The 26,924-nt window shown below is 42.2% G+C and overlaps 1 protein-coding gene across 1 annotated transcript in view; it reads left to right on the top strand.

Annotated features, from left to right (window-relative positions):
• The window catches only part of fibcd1b (fibrinogen C domain containing 1b), a 108,554-nt gene that overhangs the window by 62,104 nt on the left and 19,526 nt on the right, over positions 1-26,924 (top strand). The window contains 3 exon segments of the mRNA XM_062988621.1: positions 16,735-16,894; positions 20,232-20,368; positions 23,697-23,793. Coding sequence (XP_062844691.1) covers positions 16,735-16,894; positions 20,232-20,368; positions 23,697-23,793 — 394 coding nt within the window.

Raw genomic sequence — 26,924 nt, forward strand, 5'->3', positions numbered from 1 at the left:
ACGTCATCACGTTGACGTTCTGTGGAAAGCCAAAGGTGTCAAGATTTTTGTCCAAAAATTCGGGCAAAAACGGGCATAAATGCCACACGGATGGGCGTATCCGGATGATTTTTTGGATTTGGGCGCTAATTAATGACCCGGTCGATCAAGGGTTGGAACGGCGTTGATAGCTCGAAATTCATTTCAAAATGAATGGGAGTCAATGGGGAAAAACGGGCACCTTAAAACGGGCACTGTGCCCACAGTGTTGGTTCGATCAAAAAGTTGTATACAAGCGCTCTATTCCCGTATGGGCCGGACGATTTGGCGCTGGAACGGGGTCGATATCTCGAAAACTGCGGGAGAAGAAGCACGGACAAAAAACGGGCAGAATAATAATAATATATTGAAAACGAAAATAACAACTAGAGAGTGCATTTCCGGAGAAAATGCGAGTGTGATTGCCGTGTGGCGGTCGGCGGGCGTGCGCAGGTCGGGGGCGCGCATGCGTTTAGAAGTGGTGCGGTGCGTGGGGTGTGAATACTTTCTCTCAGACAGGCCACTGTATCTGTGCACCAGCTGTGGTGTGAGCACAAGTTCACTCTGGGTGTGTTTGAAAAGCCAAACCTGTAAAAAAATGCATTTCTGCACGTTTGTACTGCTTACAAATCAGTACTCATTCATTTACATGTGATTATCACTGTAGGGGCCATGGTATTGCGCAATCTATGATCGGCTGTGTCTCATTTACAGCTTTCAGGCATAGTGCACTCAGACTTCGGTCCCTCTTTTAGCATTTAGCAATTCCCATTGATTTCAATACATCCGTTAGCCTTGAAGCTAACGGATATAAATATCTTTTTTTCTGTTGCAACGCGAACGATTTGACGCTCACTGCTAAGTGTAACTGCAGTATAATTTCATTCTGTGCAGCGTTTTCATCTTAAAAATCACTAATACTTTAGTTACAGACCAAAATAAGTCAGATTTTTTGGCGGCCGCCATTTTCTATTCTCAGAACGGCCTGAAGATGCCGCCTACGTCATCACGTTGACGTTCTGTGGAAAGCCAAAGGTGTCAAGATTTCTGTCCAAAAATTCGGGCAAAAACGGGCATAAATGCCACACGGATGGGCGTATCCGGATGATTTTTTGGATTTGGGCGCTAATTAATGACCCGGTCGATCAAGGGTTGGAACGGCGTTGATAGCTCGACATTTTTTTCAAAATGAATGGGAGTCAATGGGGAAAAACGGGCACCTTAAAACGGGCACTGTGCCCACAGTGTTGGTTCGATCCAAAAGCTGTATACAAGCGCTCTATTCCCGTATGGGCCGGACGATTTGGCGCTGGAACGGGGTCGATATCTCGAAAACTGCGGGAGAAGAAGCACGGACAAAAAACGGGCAGAATAATAATAATATATTGAAAACGAAAATAACAATAACAATAGTGTGCTTGCATTCTGCAATCACACTAATAACAATAGTGTGCTTGCATTCTGCAATCACACTAATAATAATAATAATAACTAGAGAGTGCATTTCCGGAGAAAATGCGAGTGTGATTGCCGTGTGCCGGTCGGCGGGCGTGCGCAGGTCGGGGGCGCGCATGCGTTTAGAAGTGGTGCGGTGCGTGGGGTGTGAATACTTTCTCCCAGACAGGCCACTGTATCTGTGCACAAGCTGTGGTGTGAGCACAAGTTCACTCTGGGTGTGTTTGAAAAGCCAAACCTGTAAAAAAATGCATTTCTGCACGTTTGTACTGCTTACAAATCAGTACTCATTCATTTACATGTGATTATCACTGCAGGGGCCATGGTATTGCGCAATCTATGATCGGCTGTGTCTCATTTACAGATTTCAGGCATAGTGCACTCAGACTTCGGTCCCTCTTTTAGCATTTAGCAATTCCCATTGATTTCAATGCATCCGTTAGCCTTGAAGCTAACGGATATAAATATCTTTGTTTCTGTTGCAGCGCGAACGATATGACGCTCACTGCAAAGTCTAACTGCACTATAATTTCATTCTGTGCAGCGTTTTCATCTTAAAAATCACTAATACTTTAGTTACAGACCAAAATAAGTCAGATTTTTTGGCGGCCGCCATTTTCTATTCTCAGAACGGCCTGAAGATGCCGTCTACGTCATCACGTTGACGTTCTGTGGAAAGCCAAAGGTGTCAAGATTTTTGTCCAAAAATTCGGGCAAAAACGGGCATAAATGCCACACGGATGGGCGTATCCGGATGATTTTTTGGATTTGGGCGCTAATTAATGACCCGGTCGATCAAGGGTTGGAACGGCGTTGATAGCTCGAAATTCATTTCAAAATGAATGGGAGTCAATGGGGAAAAACGGGCACCTTAAAACGGGCACTGTGCCCACAGTGTTGGTTCGATCCAAAAGTTGTATACAAGCGCTCTATTCCCGTATGGGCCGGACGATTTGGCGCTGGAACGGGGTCGATATCTCGAAAACTGCGGGAGAAGAAGCACGGACAAAAAACGGGCAGAATAATAATAATATATTGAAAACGAAAATAACAACTAGAGAGTGCATTTCCGGAGAAAATGCGAGTGTGATTGCCGTGTGGCGGTCGGCGGGCGTGCGCAGGTCGGGGGCGCGCATGCGTTTAGAAGTGGTGCGGTGCGTGGGGTGTGAATACTTTCTCTCAGACAGGCCACTGTATCTGTGCACCAGCTGTGGTGTGAGCACAAGTTCACTCTGGGTGTGTTTGAAAAGCCAAACCTGTAAAAAAATGCATTTCTGCACGTTTGTACTGCTTACAAATCAGTACTCATTCATTTACATGTGATTATCACTGTAGGGGCCATGGTATTGCGCAATCTATGATCGGCTGTGTCTCATTTACAGCTTTCAGGCATAGTGCACTCAGACTTCGGTCCCTCTTTTAGCATTTAGCAATTCCCATTGATTTCAATGCATCCGTTAGCCTTGAAGCTAACGGATATAAATATCTTTTTTTCTGTTGCAACGCGAACGATTTGACGCTCACTGCTAAGTGTAACTGCAGTATAATTTCATTCTGTGCAGCGTTTTCATCTTAAAAATCACTAATACTTTAGTTACAGACCAAAATAAGTCAGATTTTTTGGCGGCCGCCATTTTCTATTCTCAGAACGGCCTGAAGATGCCGCCTACGTCATCACGTTGACGTTCTGTGGAAAGCCAAAGGTGTCAAGATTTCTGTCCAAAAATTCGGGCAAAAACGGGCATAAATGCCACACGGATGGGCGTATCCGGATGATTTTTTGGATTTGGGCGCTAATTAATGACCCGGTCGATCAAGGGTTGGAACGGCGTTGATAGCTCGACATTTTTTTCAAAATGAATGGGAGTCAATGGGGAAAAACGGGCACCTTAAAACGGGCACTGTGCCCACAGTGTTGGTTCGATCCAAAAGCTGTATACAAGCGCTCTATTCCCGTATGGGCCGGACGATTTGGCGCTGGAACGGGGTCGATATCTCGAAAACTGCGGGAGAAGAAGCACGGACAAAAAACGGGCAGAATAATAATAATATATTGAAAACGAAAATAACAATAACAATAGTGTGCTTGCATTCTGCAATCACACTAATAACAATAGTGTGCTTGCATTCTGCAATCACACTAATAATAATAATAATAACTAGAGAGTGCATTTCCGGAGAAAATGCGAGTGTGATTGCCGTGTGCCGGTCGGCGGGCGTGCGCAGGTCGGGGGCGCGCATGCGTTTAGAAGTGGTGCGGTGCGTGGGGTGTGAATACTTTCTCCCAGACAGGCCACTGTATCTGTGCACAAGCTGTGGTGTGAGCACAAGTTCACTCTGGGTGTGTTTGAAAAGCCAAACCTGTAAAAAAATGCATTTCTGCACGTTTGTACTGCTTACAAATCAGTACTCATTCATTTACATGTGATTATCACTGCAGGGGCCATGGTATTGCGCAATCTATGATCGGCTGTGTCTCATTTACAGATTTCAGGCATAGTGCACTCAGACTTCGGTCCCTCTTTTAGCATTTAGCAATTCCCATTGATTTCAATGCATCCGTTAGCCTTGAAGCTAACGGATATAAATATCTTTGTTTCTGTTGCAGCGCGAACGATATGACGCTCACTGCAAAGTCTAACTGCACTATAATTTCATTCTGTGCAGCGTTTTCATCTTAAAAATCACTAATACTTTAGTTACAGACCAAAATAAGTCAGATTTTTTGGCGGCCGCCATTTTCTATTCTCAGAACGGCCTGAAGATGCCGTCTACGTCATCACGTTGACGTTCTGTGGAAAGCCAAAGGTGTCAAGATTTTTGTCCAAAAATTCGGGCAAAAACGGGCATAAATGCCACACGGATGGGCGTATCCGGATGATTTTTTGGATTTGGGCGCTAATTAATGACCCGGTCGATCAAGGGTTGGAACGGCGTTGATAGCTCGAAATTCATTTCAAAATGAATGGGAGTCAATGGGGAAAAACGGGCACCTTAAAACGGGCACTGTGCCCACAGTGTTGGTTCGATCAAAAAGTTGTATACAAGCGCTCTATTCCCGTATGGGCCGGACGATTTGGCGCTGGAACGGGGTCGATATCTCGAAAACTGCGGGAGAAGAAGCACGGACAAAAAACGGGCAGAATAATAATAATATATTGAAAACGAAAATAACAATAACAATAGTGTGCTTGCATTCTGCAATCACACTAATAATAATATGACTTTCGGATAACAATAGTGTGCTTGCCTACTGCAATCACACTAATAATAACTAACAGTAAAAGTGTTGTTTGATAAACTGCTGGAGTCCCATAATAAAACGAAAATAATAATAATAACAGTTAATAATAATTACAATAATAACAATAATAATAATAAATAGTAATAATAACATTAACAGAAAAAAAATTTTGTTTGATAAACTGCTGGAGTCCCATAATAAAATGAAAAAAAAAAAAATAATAATAGTGATGATAATTTTATTATTAATTTTTTCACTTGATACATTCACACCAGTACAACACACTCTATCATCACCATGTTACTGTTATTGCACCATTTAAACAACATCTGGTTAGTGGAGGTCCTTTTGGTGTCCCATTTGACTGATTAATGGGGTGCAAGGGGGTGACTAAATGGTAACAGAGCAACATATGAGCTAGTCAGTAATTGCATACCCAAAAAGTTCATCTCTATGGTAGGCGTAGCTTAAAATCAATAAATGTGCACAACAGAGTACATAAAGTGCTCAGTGGTTGTATATACAGTGTATCACAAAAGTGAGTACACCCCTCACATTTCTGCAAATATTTGATTATATCTTTTCATGGGACAACACTATAGAAATAAAACTTGGATATAACTTAGAGTAGTCAGTGTACAACTTGTATAGCAGTGTAGATTTACTGTCTTCTGAAAATAACTCAACACACAGCCATTAATGTCTAAATGGCTGGCAACATAAGTGAGTACACCCCACACTGAACATGTCCAAATTATGTCCAAATTGTGCCCAAAGTGTCAATATTTTGTGTGACCACCATTATTATCCAGCACTGCCTTAACCCTCCTGGGCATGGAATTCACCAGAGCTGCACAGGTTGCTACTGGAATCCTCTTCCACTCCTCCATGATGACATCACGGAGCTTGTGGATGTTAGACACCTTGAACTCCTCCACCTTCCACTTGAGGATGCGCCACAGGTGCTCAATTGGGTTTAGTCCATCACCTTTACCTTCAGCTTCCTCAGCAAGGCAGTTGTCATCTTGGAGGTTGTGTTTGGGGTCGTTATCTTGTTGGAAAACTGCCATGCGGCCCAGTTTTCGAAGGGAGGGGATCATGCTCTGTTTCAGAATGTCACAGTACATGTTGGAATTCATGTTTCCCTCAATGAACTGCAGCTCCCCAGTGCCAGCAACACTCATGCAGCCCAAGACCATGATGCTACCACCACCATGCTTGACTGTAGGCAAGATACAGTTGTCTTGGTACTTCTCACCAGGGCGCCGCCACACATGCTGGACACCATCTGAGCCAAACAAGTTTATCTTGGTCTCGTCAGACCACAGGGCATTCCAGTAATCCATGTTCTTGGACTGCTTGTCTTCAGCAAACTGTTTGCGGGCTTTCTTGTGCATCAGCTTCCTTCTGGGATGACGACCATGCAGACCGAGTTGATGCAGTGTGCGGTGTATGGTCTGAGCACTGAAAGGCTGACCTCCCACGTCTTCAACCTCTGCAGCAATGCTGGCAGCACTCGTGTCTATTTTTTAAAGCCAACCTCTGGATATGACGGCGAACACGTGGACTCAACTTCTTTGGTCGACCCTGGCGAAGCCTGTTCCGAGTGGAACCTGTCCTGGAAAACCGCTGTATGACCTTGGCCACCATGCTGTAGCTCAGTTTCAGGGTGTTAGCAATCTTCTTATAGCCCAGGCCATCTTTGTGGAGAGCAACAATTCTATTTCTCACATCCTCAGAGAGTTCTTTGCCATGAGGTGCCATGTTGAATATCCAGTGGCCAGTATGAGAGAATTGTACCCAAAACACCAAATTTAACAGCCCTGCTCCCCATTTACACCTGGGACCTTGACACATGACACCAGGGAGGGACAACGACACATTTGGGCACAATTTGGACATGTTCACTGTGGGGTGTACTCACTTATGTTGCCAGCTATTTAGACATTAATGGCTGTGTGTTGAGTTATTTTCAGAAGACAGTAAATCTACACTGCTATACAAGCTGTACACTGACTACTCTAAGTTATATCCAAGTTTCATGTCTATAGTGTTGTCCCATGAAAAGATATAATGAAATATTTGCAGAAATGTGAGGGGTGTACTCACTTTTGTGATACACTGTATCTATTGTTTTTTAACATGTACAGTCATTGCAGGTGCTATGCGCTTACATTCTGTAAATGAATTACCGACACCTTAAAGCCTCTGTTAAATTAGATTTAAGGTTTAGGATTAACACCCTTCTAGCTCTTATGTGAGTTCCTGACCAGCTTTGACCCACTTCATTCACACGTACGCAGGAAAAAAGAGGCAAAAATGTTTATCAGCACAAAACAGCTGTGCAGCGGAGCGCTATCCACAAAATCCCAATCCTAAATATAGAGTAATCCCACTTTTTCTGATGACGTTTTGACAAGGGTTCTGACCTGAGTCAGTGTGTAAGCTGGAGTGGGCTTATCTAGGTGTGTGTGGTTTTACTAATGAGGTTTGAATAGGCCTTGATTCTCCAAAAATATATCAAATCTTCTTTGCACAGACTTTCTGAATGGCTCTGGACATTCAGTGTGAAATAGGTTTAGTTTTTACATTATTTTAGGTTGTTGCCGGGGTGTTGCTAAGCAGTTGCTCTGGCGTTAAGTAGTCAGTATTTCTGTGAGTATTTTTGGTGGTTGCTAGGGTGTTTTTAGGTGGTTGCTACTGTATAGCAGGGTTATCTAGCTGCTAGAGCATTGGAAACACTGAATCTTTGTGATGCTATCAGCTTGCTGAGCATCTACACAGACAGTTTAGGGGTTAGGGTTATGGTTAGAGGTTAGGGTTATGTTAGGGTTAGAGGTTAGGGTTATGGCTATAGTTAGGGTTATGGTTAGAGGTTAGGGTTATGGTTAGGGTTAGAGGTTAGGGTTATGCTATGGTTAGGGTTATAGGTAGAGGTTAGAGTTATAGTTAGAGGTTAGGGTTATGGTTAGGGGTTAGGGTTAGAGGTTATGGTTAGGGTTATGGTTAGAGGTTAGGGGTATGGTTATGGGTTAGGGTTGTTAGAGGTTAGGGTTATGGTTAGGGGTTAGAGTTATGGTTAGATGTTATGGTTAGGGTTATGGCTATGGTTAGGGTTATAGTTTGAGGTTAGGGTTATGCTATGGTTAGGGTTATAGTTAGAGGTTAGGGTTATGGTTAGAGGTTAGGGTTAAGGATTAGGGTTATGGTTAGGGGTTAGAGTTATGGTTAGAGGTTATGGTTAGGGTTAGAGGTTAGGGTTATGGCTATGGTTAGGGTTATAAATTGAGGTTAGGGTTATAGTTTGAGGTTAGGGTTATAGTTAGAGGTTAGGGTTATGGTTAGAGGTTAGGGGTAGGGTTATACTATGGTTAGAGGTTGGGGTTAGAGGTTAGGGTTATACTATGGTTAGAGGTTAGAGGTTAGGGTTGAGGATTAGGGTTATGGTTAGAGGTTATGGTTATGGTTAGAGGTTAGGGCTAGGGTTATGGTTAGAGGCAGTGGCATAACTACAGGGGGCAGGTGCACTGGGGCCCATGGCAAGGGGGGGCGCTCCACAACATGAACTCAACCACCCACCTTGCTGCCCCCATTGGCTGCACGTATTATGCATGTATTATGGCAAGCCAAACAGGAAATATATAGCAAACACTGATATATATGGAATAAAACTGATATACATACATAGCTGGCTTGACTTTGGACAATGACTTGAGTCCTAGCAGCTTCTGTTTGTAGCTGTGGCTTAATTTGATGAAGGTTGCCATATCTTCACAATCTAATTAAGATCTAGAGTTAGGGTTAGGGTTATGGTTAGGGGTTAAGGTTAAGGTTAGGGTTATGGTTAGGGGTTATGTTTAGAGGTTAGGGTTATGGTTAGAGGTTAGGGTTATGGTTAGGTTAGAGGTTAGGGTTATGGTGTTACCTTTTCCTAGTAACGTGGTGAATGCCCAGAGATTCCCACTGCCCAGTATAAAGATAAAGAAAAGGCTTCTCTCTTTACTCTGCTTAACTTGCATACAGCCATCCATCACTCTCTCCTATTTGTAACATTAGTAATAAAAACCAGACCAGAATCTGCTTAGCTCAGATGGCAGCATGCATAATTTTATTTGTTTTTATTTGTTCTGTCTAGGTTGGAATTACATTACACATAGTGCAGAACCAGGAAAATACATTGTCCTTTTGAGCGAGTATTAGGCTTTGGAGGAAAGTCATGTGACACCATTTTGGCTCTGGGAACATGAGTTGCTCATTAATGTATTGGAACTTAGGAAACCTACAATTGCGCTTCCAAACATTGTATAGTGCTAGTAAAATACACCGATCAGCCATAACATTAAAACCACCTCCTTGTTTCTACACACACTGTCCATTTTATCAGCTCCACTTACCATATAGAAGCACTTTGTAGTTCTACAATTACTGACTGTAGTCCATCTGTTTCTCTGCGTACTTTGTTAGCCCCCTTTCATGCTGTTCTTCAATGGTCAGGACCACCACAGAGCAGGTATTATTTAGGTGGTGTATCATTCTAAGCACTACAGTGACAATGACATGGTCATGGTGTGTCAGTAAGGTGTTTAAAAACTCCAGCAGCGCTGCTGTGTCTGATCCACTAATACCAGCACAACACACACTGTCACTACTGGACTGAGAATAGTCCACCAACCAAAAATATATCCAGCCAACAGTGCCCCGTGGGCAGCGTCCTGTGACCACTAATGACCGACTCAAACAGCAGCAATAGATAAGCGATCGTCTCTGACTTTACATCTACAAGGTGGACCAACTAGGTAGGAGTGTCTAATAGAGTGGACAGTGAGTGAACATGGTATTTAAAGTCCAGCAGCACTGCTGTGTCTGATCCACTCATATCAGCACAACACACACTAACACACCACCACCATGTCAGTGTCACTGCAGTGCTGAGAATGATCTACCACCTAAATAATACCTGCTCTGTGGTGGTCCTCTGGGGGTCCTGACCATTGAAGAACAGGGTGAAAGCAGGTCAAAAAGGTATGTAGAGAAACAGATGGACTACAGTCAGTAATTGTAGAACTACAAAGTGATTCTATATGGTAAGTGGAGCTGATATTTGCTATTACCCTTATGCAGCCTAGTTTTCTGATTTTAAATAACGGTCAGTGAACTGTCTTGTTCCAAGGAAGTGGTGGAAGGAAATTGAAGTGCCTGGTCGATCATCAAATGTAGCAGCAACCGAGTAGCTTATCTTTCCACCCTGTGCACTGGAAAGTACAGTTACAATTCTGTTAGTGAGTGAGTTGACAGTTGGAGGTAGGTTGCTCCCGTACACACCAGGATGAGCAACTGGCGATTCTCAATACCTGCTTTCTACTCACGTTACACTGAATCATTAGTAATTTTATTGCAAATGTGTCTAATGACCCTGCGTGTGTGGGTCTACTCCTGATATACAGGATGTCTTTCATGTCCACATTCTTTACAACCCTTTGAGTTATGTGCTGCCAAAGTGAAGCTGGCATTCACAATGACACATTACAACCTGGATGGCAGTTAGTAATGGTCCTACCTGCTAGAACGACCTCATGAGAATTTCCACGTACAAGAATCGACAGCTGAATTGGTCATATCTTTCTTGTGAGACTGTCAAAGCTACGCCTGCCACCTATCTAACACTTATCACGCTTATGATATTTTTTTTTTTCACCCTGGTCAACAAGAATAAAATAATTGTATATTATGAGCTGTAGATTTGGTTAGGAGTAGGGCTGGCTCGATGCCACTTTTTTATGTCCGCGTATTGAGTATCTGCTGATACCGACACCAATCCGATACCGTCTTTTCTCCTCTCAAACAACAAAGCAGTAATAATACATGTCTTAAGGCACCATGATTAAACTAGCTATCTAAATAACAATGCTCAGACTGTTAAACACATATTCTAAAGGAATAAATACAGAACCTACAACATCACAGAACTTTTAGCAGCATTTTTGGCTTGTTTAACAAAAGTCTCCACAATTGGAAGACGTGGATGTCAATCAAACACGATGGACCAATTAGAATTGACGCAGAGTTGAGATTTTCCGTTAAAGTTCTGTCATGTTTATAGATGATTAAACCCTGCTGGATTTTGAAGAGGACATCTGTGGCTAAACGGGAAACGGTGTAGTTTGTTTTATTTTATAACACTAATTGATTAATTGTTGAGGATGTGAGAGATCTCCCAGCCGGGACGAGACCGATTTATCCAAGTCCGATTTATCATTTATAAAGCGATTGCTATTGTGTTTAAACAGTGTTTTTAGATGTGGCAGTAGTAGATGATTATTTAAAATGCTAAAAGTTGCCGCTCAGGTGGCGCAGCGGTAAAAAGACACGCTGCAACCAGAGCTGGATTCTGAGTACCTCGTATCGAATCCAGCTCTGCCTCCCCAGTTTGAGGCTGAGAGGCTGTATGAGCAACGATTGGCCGGTTGCTCAGTTGGGGAGTAGGACAAAGAACCGGATGTGGGTCTCTCTCTGTCAGAATGCAATTACGACCTCTGATTATGACCTCTGCTGGCTGATTGGAGGCGCCTGCACAGAGATGAGGAAGAGTGCCCTTAGGGTGTGTCTCTCCGCATGCAACGCTAGGTGGCGCCAAACTCATCAATGTGCGGGTGGCAAAAATGCATCCGGCTGCTGCCCATGTTTCGGTATGGGTTAGCTTCGATCTCCTTGGTCAGGGCAGGGTTCGGCATAGACAGAGAGGAAGCACGATGCAAAATTGAACAATTGGATGTGCTAAAGGGGGAGAAAAAGGGGAAAAATTAAAAAAATTAAAAATGCTAAAAGTTTAAGTAGATCAGTGCGTTTCAATTTCTGAATGTCTGTTGCGGATGAGTCGTAGATCAGTGGCACATGTTAATGATGTCATTAAGATGCACCTTGTTACGGCAGTTGCCAAGTAAGCTGGCAATTAACGGCACTCTGTTGGAATGTATCTTCGTGTATTATTTGCTTAACCTTTAAACAATGGCCTTATTTACATTAAGTGTTATTTACATTAAGTGTTATTTACATTAAGCAACAGTATCAGATCGGATTACACATTTTTTTCCTTCCGATATCCGATCCAGTGATTTGGGCCAATATCGAACTGCTACAGAGAAAAAGTCAGCTATAGTTGAGTGGTGGTTCTTGATGCAGTGCCATCTGAGGGATTGAAGATCACAGGCGTTCAGGTTAAGCTTGCGAGGTTTGGCCTTTACGCACTGAAATTCCTCGCGATTCCTTGAATGGTTTAATGATATAATGCAAGCGTCCCTGAGCTTGGTTAAAGGCGCTAAATAAGTATAACCTATTATTATTATTATTATTATTTCAATCATTTTCTCACGCATTTGTTGATAAACTGGATCCTCTGATCATCTTTGCTCATCAGAGACTCAGCCTTTCCTGGATGCTGCTTTTGTACCGAACCATGATTACAATCACCTGTTTGGAATTACATCATTATTTAGTTTTTTCACCTCATTACTAGCCCTAAATTGCCTCCGTCAAAGTAAATGTAAGGAACACTGCATTTTTATTTTATTTGCATTTCCATACTGTCCCAACTTTCTCTGATTTTACTATATGCTTATGTTGTGCAACATCACTGTTGGTGCATCATTGGCTTCCAAAAACTCTTAAAACCAGGGTTCTAAGAAGCTTAAACAGAACCAGTTCAAGAACCGGAGTTCTTTTGTTCGAAACAGGCTACTAGTAAAATATGGTGTCATTTGTTACCCCCTATCGCTGATCTTGTAGTTGCTACTTAAAAACTGCAGCCCTAATTAAGTAGCTATGTGTGTTGAAGGTTTGCTAACCTTCTAAATGAAACCTTTTTGGATTAAATTGAACACTGACTGCAAAGCCTCTTGTGACCAAATGATAATAAATCCTTTTAATTATGTTTCCAGATGACTGTTATAGTGAAAAAATGGGTAGGTTTAAGGAACCTTCTGTAGGTACTGGTAGCCTGGGAGCCCATGGTACTGGTACAAGCTGGTGTGACCTTTCAGAGCTCACAGTTGTTTCCCAAACTTTCCCTGACCCTCATCTGTACCGAGCACGCTAACCTTACAGTGCACGCGTGTACATGATCCTTCATCCTAGTTTTCAGTCCGCGCAGGTGCTGAGGTTATTAAAAAATGCTAAGTTTAACTCCAATTTCAGCCCAGCCGAGGCAGCTCATTCATTATATCGGACCGGGTACGCCTAGCCACCCAGTCTGGTACCCACACGCAAGTACATTTTCCTTTCAAATCGGGTCACATCCCAGATTCACTGAGAGGAAAAGCTCACTGCGAGGCGGCTGTAGAAAACCGCTATGAACCGTATGAAGAGGTATGGTGACTAGAATATTGATCACATTAATTAATTTATAGACAATAATTTTACATTTATTTATACTATTTCTTGTCCAGTCTTCCCAGCATCACTGGGCACAATGCAGTAACACTCTCTGGACAGGGTGCTAATTAAATTTTATTATAATTGTTTTTGTAAATTTTTACATTTTAATTGTATTATTATTATAATTTCTTAATAATTTATTTTTATTATTTTTGATTCATTTATTATTAATATATTCATTGTTTTCATTGTTTATTTCATTTTATTATTATTATCAGTCGTAATAGTAGTAATATTATTATATTGTGTTTTATTTCTTATCATTTATTACTTTTGTTATTGTTTATTTTATTATTATTATTATTATTATTATTATTATTAACATTATTATTTTAGCTTCTTATTGTTGTTTTGTTGTTTTTATTATTATTGTTAGCATTATTATTATTTTTTTTGTTATTTTTTTACATTTTAATTGTATATTATTTGTATTATCATTTATTTTTTTTATTTTTTATTTTATTTTTTATTATTAATATATTCATTATTATTTTTGTTTATTTATTTTATTATTATCAGTAGTAGTAGTATTAATAAAATTATATTATACTTATTTCTTATCATATATTACTTTTATTGTTTTATTATTGTTAACATTAATATTTTTTCTTATTATTGTTTTATTTTTATTCTTATATGTATTATTGTTATTATTATTAACATCAGTATTATTGTTATTATTAGCATTATTATTATTTTTATTGTTATAATTTTTATTCTTATATTCATTATTATTATTCCTATATTTGTTATTAAAACTTTTTTATTTTATTTGTTTTTATTGTTGTTTTATTATTCTTATATTTATTATTATTATTATTATTTTATTTCTTCATCTTTTTTCTTCTTCTTATTTTATTTCTTATTATTATTATTTAATTTCTTATTATTATTATTATTATTGTTTTCTTTCTCTTTTCTTCTTCTTATTAATATTTCTTTTCTTCTTCTTTTTCTTCTTCTTCTGCTTCTTCTTCTTCTTATTATTATTATTATTACAATTATTTATTATTATTATTATTTATTCTTTTCTTTTTCTTTTCTTATTATTATTATTGTTATTTTTTGGTAAAGTTCAGACATTGTAAATTACAATAAAAACAAGAATCTGTGATTTATTTATTTAACTTTTATTTAATTGACAATGTTTTGGCTGACCAACTTGATTGAATTTTTTAAATATAAACATTTTAAATTTGTGCAAAGAGAAATCTGTACATTAATTCTATGCAGTGTGAGTTCTGTTGTGAGTTCTCTCGGCCTGAGCTCATTTCAGATGGACCGAAAGACACAAGTCCACCTTATAGCTTGTTTTCAGGAAAAACCAAAGAGCAAAAGGACCATCCAGACTGTTATTAGTGAAAGGTACAAAACCATTATCTGGCATAGTATTGCTTATTTGGATATTTCCATTTCTCAGTGATTTGTCATCATTGGCATCAAGGAGACCATCCATAATTTCTGGAACCCATGCTGCTATTCAGGACATTCCGGTCGTCATTAGCACCCGGTGGCATGGCAACCTTCGATCACCAAAACGTAACCACAGTGAAGCACTTGAATAATGCAGGTATTTCCAAAGAGATCCTTAAAATCAGCAGTACTGAATGTGCGCTCGCTGATTAGCAAGTCGTTTATCATTACACACCTAATAGAAGATAGCGCTATTGATTCTCTTTTCCTGACAGAGACTTGGCTTGATAGTAATGGGTCTGTAGTTCTTGATGAACCCTCTCCTCTACATATTAAGTATTTTAGTGTATCTAAGGAGAATAAGTAAGGTAGTAGTCATGTTTTTAGCTGGCTGCTTTGGACATGTTGACTAACCGATTGCTAACTGAATTGCCGTAGGATCACTCTTCTGTGGTGTAGTTTGCTGACAATGTTTGATGTACACTGATCATAAGATTATGACCCCCTTCCTAATATTGTGTTGCTCCCCCTTTTGCTGCCAAAACAGCCCTGACCCATGGAGACAGGGACTTCACTAGACCCCTGAAGGTGTGCTGTGGTATGTGGCACCAAGATGTCAGCAGCAGATCCTTTAACTCCTGTAAGTTGTGAGGTGGGGCCTCCATGGATTGGACTTGTTTGTCCAGCACATCCCACAGATGCGACATCCCACAGATTGGATTGAGATCTGGGGAATTTGAAGGCCAAGTCGACACCTCAAACTCGTTGTTGTACATCTCAAACCATTCCTGAAGCATTTATGCTTTGTGGCAGGGCGCAGCCATCAGGGAATAGCGTTTCCATGAAAGGGTGTACATGGTCTGCAACAATGCTTAGGTAGGTGGTACGTGTCAGTAAGTAACATCCACATGGATGGCAGGACCCAAGGTTTCCCAGCAGAACATTGCCCAAAGCATCACACTGCCTCCGCCGGCTTGCCTTCTTCCCATAGTGCATACTGGGGCCATGTGTTCCCCAGAGACTTTTGTATAGACATTTTTTTAAACCCAACACCATTTTTGACATAATTTCAAGTGTGTCTTGGGAACCCATAGGCACCCATGGTGGGTGGGAAAGCTTGGTTGGATTGACATTCCAGTCAAGGTCTGTATTAAGGTTATAAAAGGCTTTCTGGACTTTGCTTTGTGCACACAATTACAGTTATGCTAGGGTTTTAAAGGGCCTGACCTCAGCTGTCAATGTTTTAGACATGTTGTCTCTCTGACAGCATGGTCCGAATTGGAAAAGACAGTTTAGAGACTTACCTTCTGTGCATTTCTCTTATTGCTATGGCAACTCAATAATTTATGTCTAGCAAAAGATTTGATTACAGGTGAAGTGAATAACTGATTATCTCCTCATCATGGCACCTGTTAGTGGGTGGGACATATTAGGCAGCAAGTGAACATTTTATCCTCAAAGTTGATGTTAGAAGCAGGACAAATGGGTGAGCGTGAGGATTTGAGTGAGTTTGACCAGGGCCAAATTGTGATGGCTAGACGACTGGGTCAGAGCATCTCCAAAACTGCAGCTCTTGTGAGGTCAGTATCTATCAAAAGTGGTCCAAGGAAGTGACAGTGGTAAACCGGCAGCCAAGGCTCACTGATGCCTGTGTGGTCCGATCCAACAGACGAGCTCCTGTAGCTCAAATCGCTGAAGTTCATGCTGTTTCTGATAGAACGTTCTGCTGGGAAACCTTGAGTCCTGCCATCATTGTGGATGTTACTTTGACATGTATCACCTACCTACGGTATTCCCTGATGGCTGTGGCCTCCTTCAGCAAGCAAAAATGTTTCAGGAATGGTTTGAGGAGCACAACAACGAGTTTGAGGTGTTGACTTGGCCTCCAAATTGCCCAGATCTCAATCCAACCGAGCATCTGTGGGATGTGCTGGTTGGTCCGACTTACAGGAGTTAAAGGATCTGCTGCTGACATCTTGGTGCCAGATATGACAGCACCTTCAGAGGTCTAGTGGACTCCATGCCTCAGGGTCAGGGCTGTTTTGGCAGCAAAAGGGGGACCAACACAATATTAGGAAGGTGGTCATAATGTTATGCCTGGTCGGTGTGTGTTTCATGGTGCTGAAATCAATTAAATCACATTGTTCATGTTTGTGTGTGTTTGTCTCTTGCAGCTGCTTTCGGATAGCCAGCTTAACATGGTGAAGGTGGTGAATTCGGTCAGCGACGCTTTGAACTCCATGCAGAAGGAAAACGGAGGACTGAGGGCTCGGGTAAAGGCCGATCTGCAGAGAGCTCCTGTCAGAGGTTCTCGTCTCAAAGGCTGCGCTAACGGTAATATCTATTACAACTCTGTCTTCATCGTTTCTGGTTTTTTCCTTCCTTCTTTCTCTTCTTCCATCCTTCCCTCTCTCCTTCTTTCTTCCTTCCTTCCTTCCTTCCCTCTTTCCTTCCTTCCTGCTCTCCTTTCTTCCTTCTCTCCTTTCTTATTCCCTTCTCTCCTTCTTTCCTTCCTTCCTTCCTTCCTTCTCTTTTCCATCCTTCCTTCCTACCTTCTGTCTTCCTTCCTTCCTTCCTACCCTCTTTCCTTCCTTCTCTCCTCTCCTTTCTTCCTTCTCTCCTTTCTTACTCCCTTCTCTCCTTCTTTCCTTTCTTCCTTCCTTCTCTTTTCCATCCTTCCTTCCTTCCTTCTGTCTTTCCTTCCTTCTGTCTTCCTTGCTTCCTTCCTTCCCTCTTTCCTTCCTTCCTGCTCTCCTTTCTTCCTTCTCTCCTTTCTTACTCCCTTCTCTCCTTCTTTCCTTTCTTCCTTCTGTCTTTCCTTCCTTCCTTTCTTCTCTCCTTCCTGATCTCCTTCCTTCTCTCCTTCCTGATCTCCTTCCTTCTCTCCTTCCTGATCTCCTACCTTCTTTCCTTCCTTCCTTCCACCTTTCCTTCCATCCTTCCTTCCATCCTTTTTTCTCTCCCTTGTTCCTTCTCTCATTCTTTTATTCCTTTCCTCTCTCCTCTCTTCTGTCTTTCCTTCCTTCTCTTCTTTCGTCTTAGCTGCACTTTGCTGGTTAGGGTAAAGAAGTAAAATATTCTTCCTTCCTTCCATCCTTCCTTTTTTCCTTACTCCCTTTCCTTCTCTCCTTCCTTATCCCTTTCCTTCCTTCCTTTCTTCCTTCTCTCCTTCATTCCTTTTCTATTTCCTTTCTTACATCCTTCTCTCCCTCTCTCCTTCCTTCTGTCTTTCCTTCCTTCTCTCCTTCCTTGCTCTCCTTTCTTGCTTCCCTCCTTCCTTTCTTTTGTCTTTCCTTCTGTCTTTCCTTTCTTCTGTTTTTCCCTCCTTCCTTCTGTCCTTCCTCCCTTCCTTCCTTCCTTCCTTCCATCCTTCCATCCATCCATCCATCCTTCCTTCCTTCCTTCATTCTCTCCTTTCTTCTTCTAGTTGGGGTAAAAAAACAAAATGTCCTTATTGTGTACCAGTCTGCCACCCCTCATCAGCAAGTGGCGTTATGTATAGGGGACATTGGATATATCCAAATATGGACAATCTAATAGATTTTAATAGTTAATAATTTACTCGCTGCTATTAATCTGGCATGATGGTGATGTGGGTAGCGCTGTCACCCTTAGCAAGAAGGGCCTGGGTTTGATCTTTCTGTGTGTTTCCCCCCACAAGTCCGAAGACATTGCTCTAAATGAGGTGTGTGTTCGACTTCCCTGTGATGGACTGGCGACTCATCCAAACGTGTCCAGACCCTGTGTTAAGTCTATAAATGGCTCACAGACTAACACAATGCACTTTTAGTAGATCTTTAGCTGATTAAAAAAAAGTCTTCTAATTGTCTGATTATTAATGGTGTAATGCTGAAAACCAGAGCGTGCAAATACAATTTCATGCAAAACTGCATCTAAAGTGAGCGAGTAATTATTCCGCTGTTCTCCGTGTCTTCGCGGCATCTGAACCTTCATTAGCGCAATAGCTGAAGGGCGGAACGTTTGTTCCCCTTTGAGCCTGGAGCTTGATGTTTTTGCTTGGAGAGCGAGGAGTTACAGATTCATGAAATTCTTCTAAATTCTTATTCTGAATTTGCACTTTCCCTAGAAAGATCTACCAGGGTAATAGAGTTTGGGGTACTTACTATTAACCCCTGTTGCTACAAAGCATCCCCATAACAATATGGCTCTATAAATTATGGAATGTAGTTCTTTCACTCACTCACTCGCTTTCTTAACCGCTTATCCAATCAGTGTTGCATTGGGGGGGGGGGGTGTAGGCACTGGAGCACACTATCACCCTGGACACCCATTCACCTATAGGGCAATTCAGTGTTTTTGGTCTGTGGGAGGAAACCGGTGCTCCTGGACGAAACCCACGCAGACCGAACCGCCACACCTGGGGACGGTCGCATATTTTGTTTCAAAATTCTCCACACATTCTTTATTGGGGACAGGTCAGGACTGCAGGCAGACCAGTCCAATACCCATACCCTCTTCTTCTGCAGTCATGCCTTTGTAATGTGTGCAGCATGTGGTTTTGCAGTGTCTTGTTGAAAAACGCATGGACGTCCCTGGAAAAGACGACGTCTTGAAGGCAGCATATGTTGCTCTATGATCTCAATGTACTTTTCTGCATTAATGCTGCCATCACAGAAGTGTAAATGACCTTTGCTGAGGGCACTGACACAGCCCCATACCATGACAGACCCTGGCTTTTGGACTTTTTCCTGATAACAGTCTGGACTGTCCTTTTTGGCTTCGGTCCGGAGCACACGGCGTCTATTTTTTTCCCAGGACCTGGAATGCTGATTCATCTGACCACAATACATGTTTCCACTGTGTGATGGTCCATCCTAGATGCCTCCGAGCCCAGAGAAGTCGACGCCGCTTCTGGACATGTCTAACATAAGGCTTCTTTTTTGCACAGTAAAGTTTTAAGTGGCGTTTGTGCATGTAACTCTGTAGTGTAGTGCTCGACAAAGGTTTGCCAAAGTAATCCCTCACCCATGTGGTTATATCAGCTATTGTTGAGTGGTGGTTCTTGATGCAGTGCCGTCTGAGGGATCAAAGATCACAGGGGTTCAGCTTAAGCTTGCACTCTTGGCCTTTACGCACTGAAATTCCTCCTGATTCCTTGAATCGTTTAATGATATTATGCACTGTAGAGGGAGAAATATGCAAATCCCTTCAAATTTTTTAAGGTTCATTGTTTTTGTGTTCATTGTTCAAACCGTGATTACAATCAATCAACATTTAGTTTTTTCACCTCATTACTAGCCCTAAATTGCTCCCGTCCCAACTTTTTTTGGAATGTGATGCAGGCCTAAAATGCATGAATGGAGGTTTATTAACAAATTAAATGAAGTTGAGCAGACAAGACATGAAATATCTTGGGAAGTACTCAATGCTCAATTGTTGTTCAGTCAGAATATCGCTCAGAATAAGGCGTCTCAGTAGGCAGCATTTTGAGGCATGTTAGAATTGAGACAGCCCTCTTCCCGAGAGAGCACTTAGGATGACATCTATATTGAGAGCTCGCTAGGTTTTGAGCAGACCCGCTGGGTTTTGAAACCAAACTGTCTTGTATCATACCGTAAGCATACACTCCTGTCCCTTAGTTCCCAGTTCTCTGTCTGTCTGCTGGTCATGATGGCATTCCTGAGATGCTTTGTTTCTGTCTTTTGATCAGGTTCTCGCCCACGTGACTGTTTCGACATCCATGCTAGCGGTCAGCGGGAAGACGGCATCTACTCAGTGTTTCCTACTCATTATCCGGCAGGTTTTCAGGTCTACTGCGATATGAGCACTGGTGGAGGGGGCTGGACGGTAAGTGACACTAACTCTACATACATGCTTGTACACAAACTTAGTACACTGGTGCATTTTATTTCCAAGTGCACACACACTTCTGCAGAGTAACTTCAATGACTAAAAGTGCCTTACGTCAAAGGCAGCCGACAAACAGTTACACTATATGGAAAAAGGTTTTGAATTGTGAGCCAGGCTAATTAGTGAGACAGATGCAGGGTGGGAAAAGACCAAACTAAAAAAGGTTGGGTCTTCGGCACTGTGTAAGGACCCTGGTTAGCAGCCCGAGGTGCTTGTACAGAAGTTGAGGAACGTGGAGATCGACGCGTGACTCTCCGGCACGCGACACTCCGTGCGAAAGACTGGGCTAACATGTGAATCCATTGAAGTATGGGCGAATAAATATATATATACACAAGGAAGGAACAGTGGTAAACTGGCGACATGGTCATGGGTGGCCAAGGCTCATTAATGCACATGGGGAGTGAAGGCTGGCCTGTGTGGTCTGATCCAACAGACAAGCTACTGTAGCTCAAATTGCTGAAGTTAATGCTGGTTCTGATAGAAAGGTGTCAGAATACACACTGCATCACAGTTTGTTGCGTATGGGGCTGCATAGCCTCAGACCAGTCAGGGTGCCCATGCTGACCCCTGTCCAACGCCGAAAGTGCCAACAGTGTGCACGTGAGCATCGTAACTGGACCACGGAGCAATGGAAGAAAGTGGCCTGGTCTGATGAATCACGTTTTCTTTTACATCACGTGGATGGCCGGGTGCGTGTTTACCTGGGGAACACATGGCACCAGGATGCACTATGGGAAGAAGGCAAGCCGGCGGAGGCAGTGTGATGCTTTGGGCAATGTTCTGCTGGGAAACCTTGGGTCCTGCCATCCATGTGGATGTTACTTTGACATGTACCACCTACCTAAGCACTGTTGCAGACCATGTACACCCTTTCATGGGAACGCTATTCCCTGATGGCTGCGCCCTGCCACAAAGCAAAAATGGTTCAGGAATGGTTTGAGGAAAACAACAACGAGTTTGAGGTGTCGACTTGGTCTCCGAATTGCCCAGATCTCTCTGTGGGATGTGCTGGACAAACAAGTCCGATCCATGGAGGCGCCACCTCACAACTTACAGGAGTTAAAGGATCTGCTGCTGACATCTTGGTGCCAGATACCACAGCACACCTTCAGGGGTCTAGTGGGGTCTGTTAGATTTAAAACTGTGCCAAAGGAACATATGCTTAAGCCCCTCTTGGCTTCACCCCTAGACCTTGATGGAAGCAGTATGGCGACAGGAAACGCTTGACCCATCGTCTAAACACACTTTTTTCCGTCACTTCCATTCATCCTATGTATTCTTTCCCTTTTTCTCTCTTGGCATCCTCGCCGTCTAGTACTGCATGAGACCTAAATGGCAATAATCAGTGCCAGTTGCTTTTGGCAGGACTTTCGCACTATATTTCTCGCACCGGCAGCTTCTCTTCCAGGTATAGATCAGATCCTGATTGGCCTAATCGCGTCGTGCTTTAAAAAGCTGCGCTAATTTAATCCAGCCAAATCTGATTTGGAAGTCGCACCTCAAGCTGCGTTTGCACGCGTCATGTGTCGGGCTCTGCAACAGATGATCGTGTGTGTGTGTGTGTGTGTGTGTGTGTGTGTGTGTGTGTGTGTGTGTGTGTGTGTGTGTGTGTGGCGCACAAGAGGCTTAAGTCGGGCTTGTCGTCTATCTGTTAAGTAGGATTACTCGAATCCAACACTTCAGGTGTCATGACGTCTGTGAGCTAGCATTTCGCGGCACGTTGTAGACTCTGTGACTCAAATGGAGTGTGATTAGTAAGTAGGTGGTGCCGGGTGTAGTTTGTACAGTTCGTTCCAATCTCAGTACTGTCAATCATATGAGGACAGATTTAATGCCACACTTTGTCACTTCATTACAGTGGGAGCCTAGTGGGTAGAGCTTTGGGCTAGCAGTCTAAAGGTTGTGGGTTTGCAGCCATGCAGCCGCTGTTGGGCCCCTGATCGCATTCGAGGAGGGTATATTTGCCTGACACATGGCTCCCTTCAGTGTGTCCACCGAATTCTTCTTATTCGCCCATACTTTGGTGGATTCTAGCATGAGGCCACTCTTGTGCATGGAGAGTCACTCACCAATCTCGGCGTTCCTCCACTTCTGTACAGGCGCCTCGGGCTACTAACCAGGGTCCCTATTCCACCCAGCAGACTAGTGGCCAGTTTTGCCAGCACAGGGACTGCCTATCGTACCAGCTAGGGGGCGCCCAGATGACCGCACAGCTGAGGTTCTCATAAAAAAAAAAAAAAAAACAAGACTAGCATGACCCTCATCTCTACTATATGGCCAAAAGTATGTACACACCCTACTTTAGATGCTTTAGTCACACCCACCGCTGATCCAATTAGGGTCACGGGGGTTGCTGGATCCTATCCCAGCTTTTCAATGGGCGCAAGGCACACAGTTACACCCTGGACAAGGCGCCAGCCCATCGCAGGGCAGACACACACACATACACACACCCATTCACCTATAGGGCAATTCAATGTCTCCAATTAACCTGACTGCATGTTTTCTTGCTGTGAGGCGACAGTGCTACCCACTGAGCCACCGTGTGCTGCCCTAGTCACACCCACTGCTAACAAGCTGGCGTGTCACAGTGTGTACCAAATATCCCACTGAGTGCTAAATAGGGTGCTAAAATACCTCTTTTCCAGTAGTAAGGTTACCATGTGGCCTAGTGTGGATTAAGACACAGCCATTCCAAAGTGGACAGTGTTTTTCCTCCTCTGTAACAGGGTGGATAATCTGCAGAAATTGATAATAGACAGAGCTGGGATTTCGAATACATTGTATCAAGTCTCAGCTCTGCCATCTGACTGGGCTGGGCGGCTACATGAGCAATGATTGGCTGTTGTTCACAGGGTGGGAAAAGCCGGACCAGGGATCCTCATAACTGAACTGAACTGAATTTAGTAGCAACACTGGGCATTTAAAAGAACGTAAACAATACACATTGGCGGACTGAGTAGCTGTTTGGCTCTGGCTCTGATTACTTAGCTCTGGTTGCTGTACCACTTAGCGCTCTCTCTTTTTAGCTGTAGATAGTTCTCTCTCTCTGCGAGAGAAGAGTCGACTCTCTGACTCCCCCGGACCTCTGTCTGTAATCCCTGACTGTTCAGTCCAGTAAGGTTTACTAAGAAGGCATTACTACTGGTCTTGTCAGTGTATACAATCGTTAGGTCAATGTAACCTTTACGTCTCACAGGTTGGCATTCATTAGAATGTTTAGGCAAGGTGCGACTCTGATTTATATTTCTTTCATTTCCAGGTGATTCAGAGGCGTGAGGATGGCTCTGTGAACTTTTTCAGGGATTGGGACTCCTACAGAGAGGGATTCGGCAAGATCACTGGAGAACACTGGCTTGGTAAGTCTGAATGCATTTATACTTTTGAGAAACTAAAGGTTTTTAGATCGAATCTCTGACCAGACAGCTTCGTATGTCCCAAACAATTAATAATAATGTATTGATCCAAACTCTCCCAGACCCTCGTCCCAGGCACTTGACCCAGCACGCTACCGCACTGAAAGACTTAAAATGGCTAAAAGCTAACGACTGTAGATTAGGATGGATGAGTCAGTCTGGCACAGAAAGCTTCGGGCAACTCTGATTCTTTCTTTGGTGGTTCATTTACAATTCATCAGACGCATGTTAATGGTTAAAAAATTGCAGTGCTGTGCAAGCAACTTTCAAAATCTACCAGGGACAGTGTATAAAAAGTGTATAATGCGCCCTGCCACAAAGCAAAAATGCTTCAGGAATGGTTTTAGGCACAACAATGAGTTTGAGGTGTTGACTTGGCCTGCAAATTCCCCAGATCTCAATTCAATCGAGCATCTGTGGGATGTGCTTGACAAACAAGTCCGATCTATGGAGACCCCACCTCACAACTTACAGGAGTTAAAGGATCTGCTGCTGACATCTTGGTGCCAGATACCACAGCACACCTTCAGAGGTCTAGTGGAGTCCATGCCTCGACGGGTCAGGGCTGTGGTTATAATTTTTTTTGCTGTGTTTTGGATTTTGGCTGCTGTGCCGTGATTTATCGCACGCTTTTGTTTTGCAATGAAAACAAAATTTATCAGTTTAAGCTTTTAACTGGTACCTTCTAGTTACGGAAATTACATTCATTTGCACAATGACTCTAGCCTAATGACTCATGACTTGACTCGGACTCTAGCCTAAAGACTCGTGACTTGACTCGGACTCTAGCCTGGACTCGGACTCTAGTCTAAAGACTCGTGACTTGACTCGGACTCTAGTCTAAAGACTCGTGACTTGACTCGGACTCTAGCCTAAAGACTCGTGACTTGACTCGGACTCTAGCCTAAAGACTCGTGACTTGACTCGGACTCTAGCCTAAAGACTCGTGACTGGACTCGGACTCTAGCCTAAAGACTCGTGACTGGACTCGGACTCTAGCCTAAAGACTCGTGACTGGACTCGGACTCTAGCCTAAAGACTCGTGACTGGACTCAGACTCGGACTCTAGCCTAAAGACTCGTGACTGGACTCTGACTCTAGCCTAAAGACCTGTGACTTGACACGGACTCTAGCCTAAAGACTTGTGACTTCACTCGGACTCTAGCCTAAAGACTCGTGACTTGACTCGGACTCTAGCCTAAAGACTCGTGACTGGACTCGGACTCTAGCCTAAAGACTCGTGACTGGACTCGGACTCTAGCCTAAAGACTCGTGACTGGACTCGGACTCTAGCCTAAAGACTCGTGACTGGACTCGGACTCGGACTCTAGCCTAAAGACTCGTGACTGGACTCTGACTAGCCTAAAGACCTGTGACTTGACACGGACTCTAGCCTAAAGACTTGTGACTTCACTCGGACTCTAGCCTAAAGACTTGTGACTTCACTCGGACTCTAGCCTAAAGACTTGTGACTTTACTCATCTCTGCCTGTGAGTATAAAATCACTGACTGTACCCAATCTTGCACCCAATCTGTTGCTCTGTGCACTTTGTCACCCCTATGTACTCCATTTATTAGTCAAAGGTGATGTTTGGGTGGTGCACAATTCTCAGTATTACAATGGTATTGACATAGAAGTGTGTGTTGTTCTGGTGACTAGTACCTCCCAGTGGACACCCAGTGTACACCTTGGGACACTTGAACATAGCCAGTTCCCATTATGCATGTGTCTTGGAAAACACTGATGCAATTATGACCCCTGCTGGCTGATTGATGGCACCTACAGAGTCTGGTACAGAGTCGGGGGATAATGCGTGTTTCTCAGGGTGTGTTTCTCCGTACACAAAGCTGATCCGCATATGAACTCGCCTCGTGCAGGTGAAAGAGATGCAGTTGGCTACTGCACACGTGTCTTGTCTTGGCTCTCCTCAATTAGGGTGAAGATAAAGATCAGTAGAGAGGAAGCATAACGCAATTGGGTAATTGGATACGCTAAAAAATACGCAGCTAGGGCTGGAATTACAGAAGCAAGGATCAAACCGAGAACATATTGTACCCACATTTTTAAAACGGGAAATAAATACATACATAAATTAATACACATCCCCTAGAACGCGTGTGTGTGTGTGTGTGTGTGTGTGTGTGTGTGTGTGTGTGTGTGTGTGTGAGACATATCCATTTTCTTCACGTAGCATCATAATGTTTTATTCTTTCCCCGCAGGCTACGTGAAATACCAGTGCAACATCATAATCTCACTGTGAGCCTCTCTCACTCCCTCTCTCTCACTCCCTCTCTCTCTCACACACACACACTCACTATTCAATCACCAGCACACACTAAGCACCTTTGAGATCTGAACAAAGCTTCTACGTCAGTCCCAGACAACCTTTTTTAATATACTTAAGTGACTGTCATCACAGTGCCACAGAGAACCAGGTGTCTGTATATTATTATTATTATTATTATTATTATTAATAATTACTATTATTATTAATTACTATTATTATTAATATTAATTATTATTATCATTATTATTATAAATTATTATTATTTTTATTAATTATTATTATTATTATTAATCATTATTAATTATTATTATTATTATTTTATTATTAATTATATTTTAAATAAAAATAATAATTAAATAATTTAAATAATATCAATAGAAACAATACATAATTTAAATAATAATAAAAAATATTAAATTTAAATACTACTAATGAAATATAATTACATAACTTAACAATAAAAAAATTAACTAAGTAATTTAAATAACAATAAAAATAAATACAAAAATAATAATTAAAAAATTTTTATAATAATAATAAAAAAATAGTAACTCAATAATTTAAATAATAATAAAAATAAATTAAAAAATAAGAATCAAATCATTTGAATAATAATAAAAATGAACGAAAAATAATTATATTATATTATTATTGAAAAAATTAGGTCTAATTAGGTCTTTCACCATCTACCATGCCTGATATTGTTAAAAGATTTAGGGAATCTAAAACTCTTATGCAAACAAAAATCTGTGCAGAACTGTATGCAGAAATTACACTGCATAGTC

Source organism: Trichomycterus rosablanca, chromosome 26, assembly GCF_030014385.1.
Source record: "Trichomycterus rosablanca isolate fTriRos1 chromosome 26, fTriRos1.hap1, whole genome shotgun sequence".
In the NCBI taxonomy this organism is placed as follows: Eukaryota; Metazoa; Chordata; class Actinopteri; order Siluriformes; family Trichomycteridae; genus Trichomycterus; species Trichomycterus rosablanca.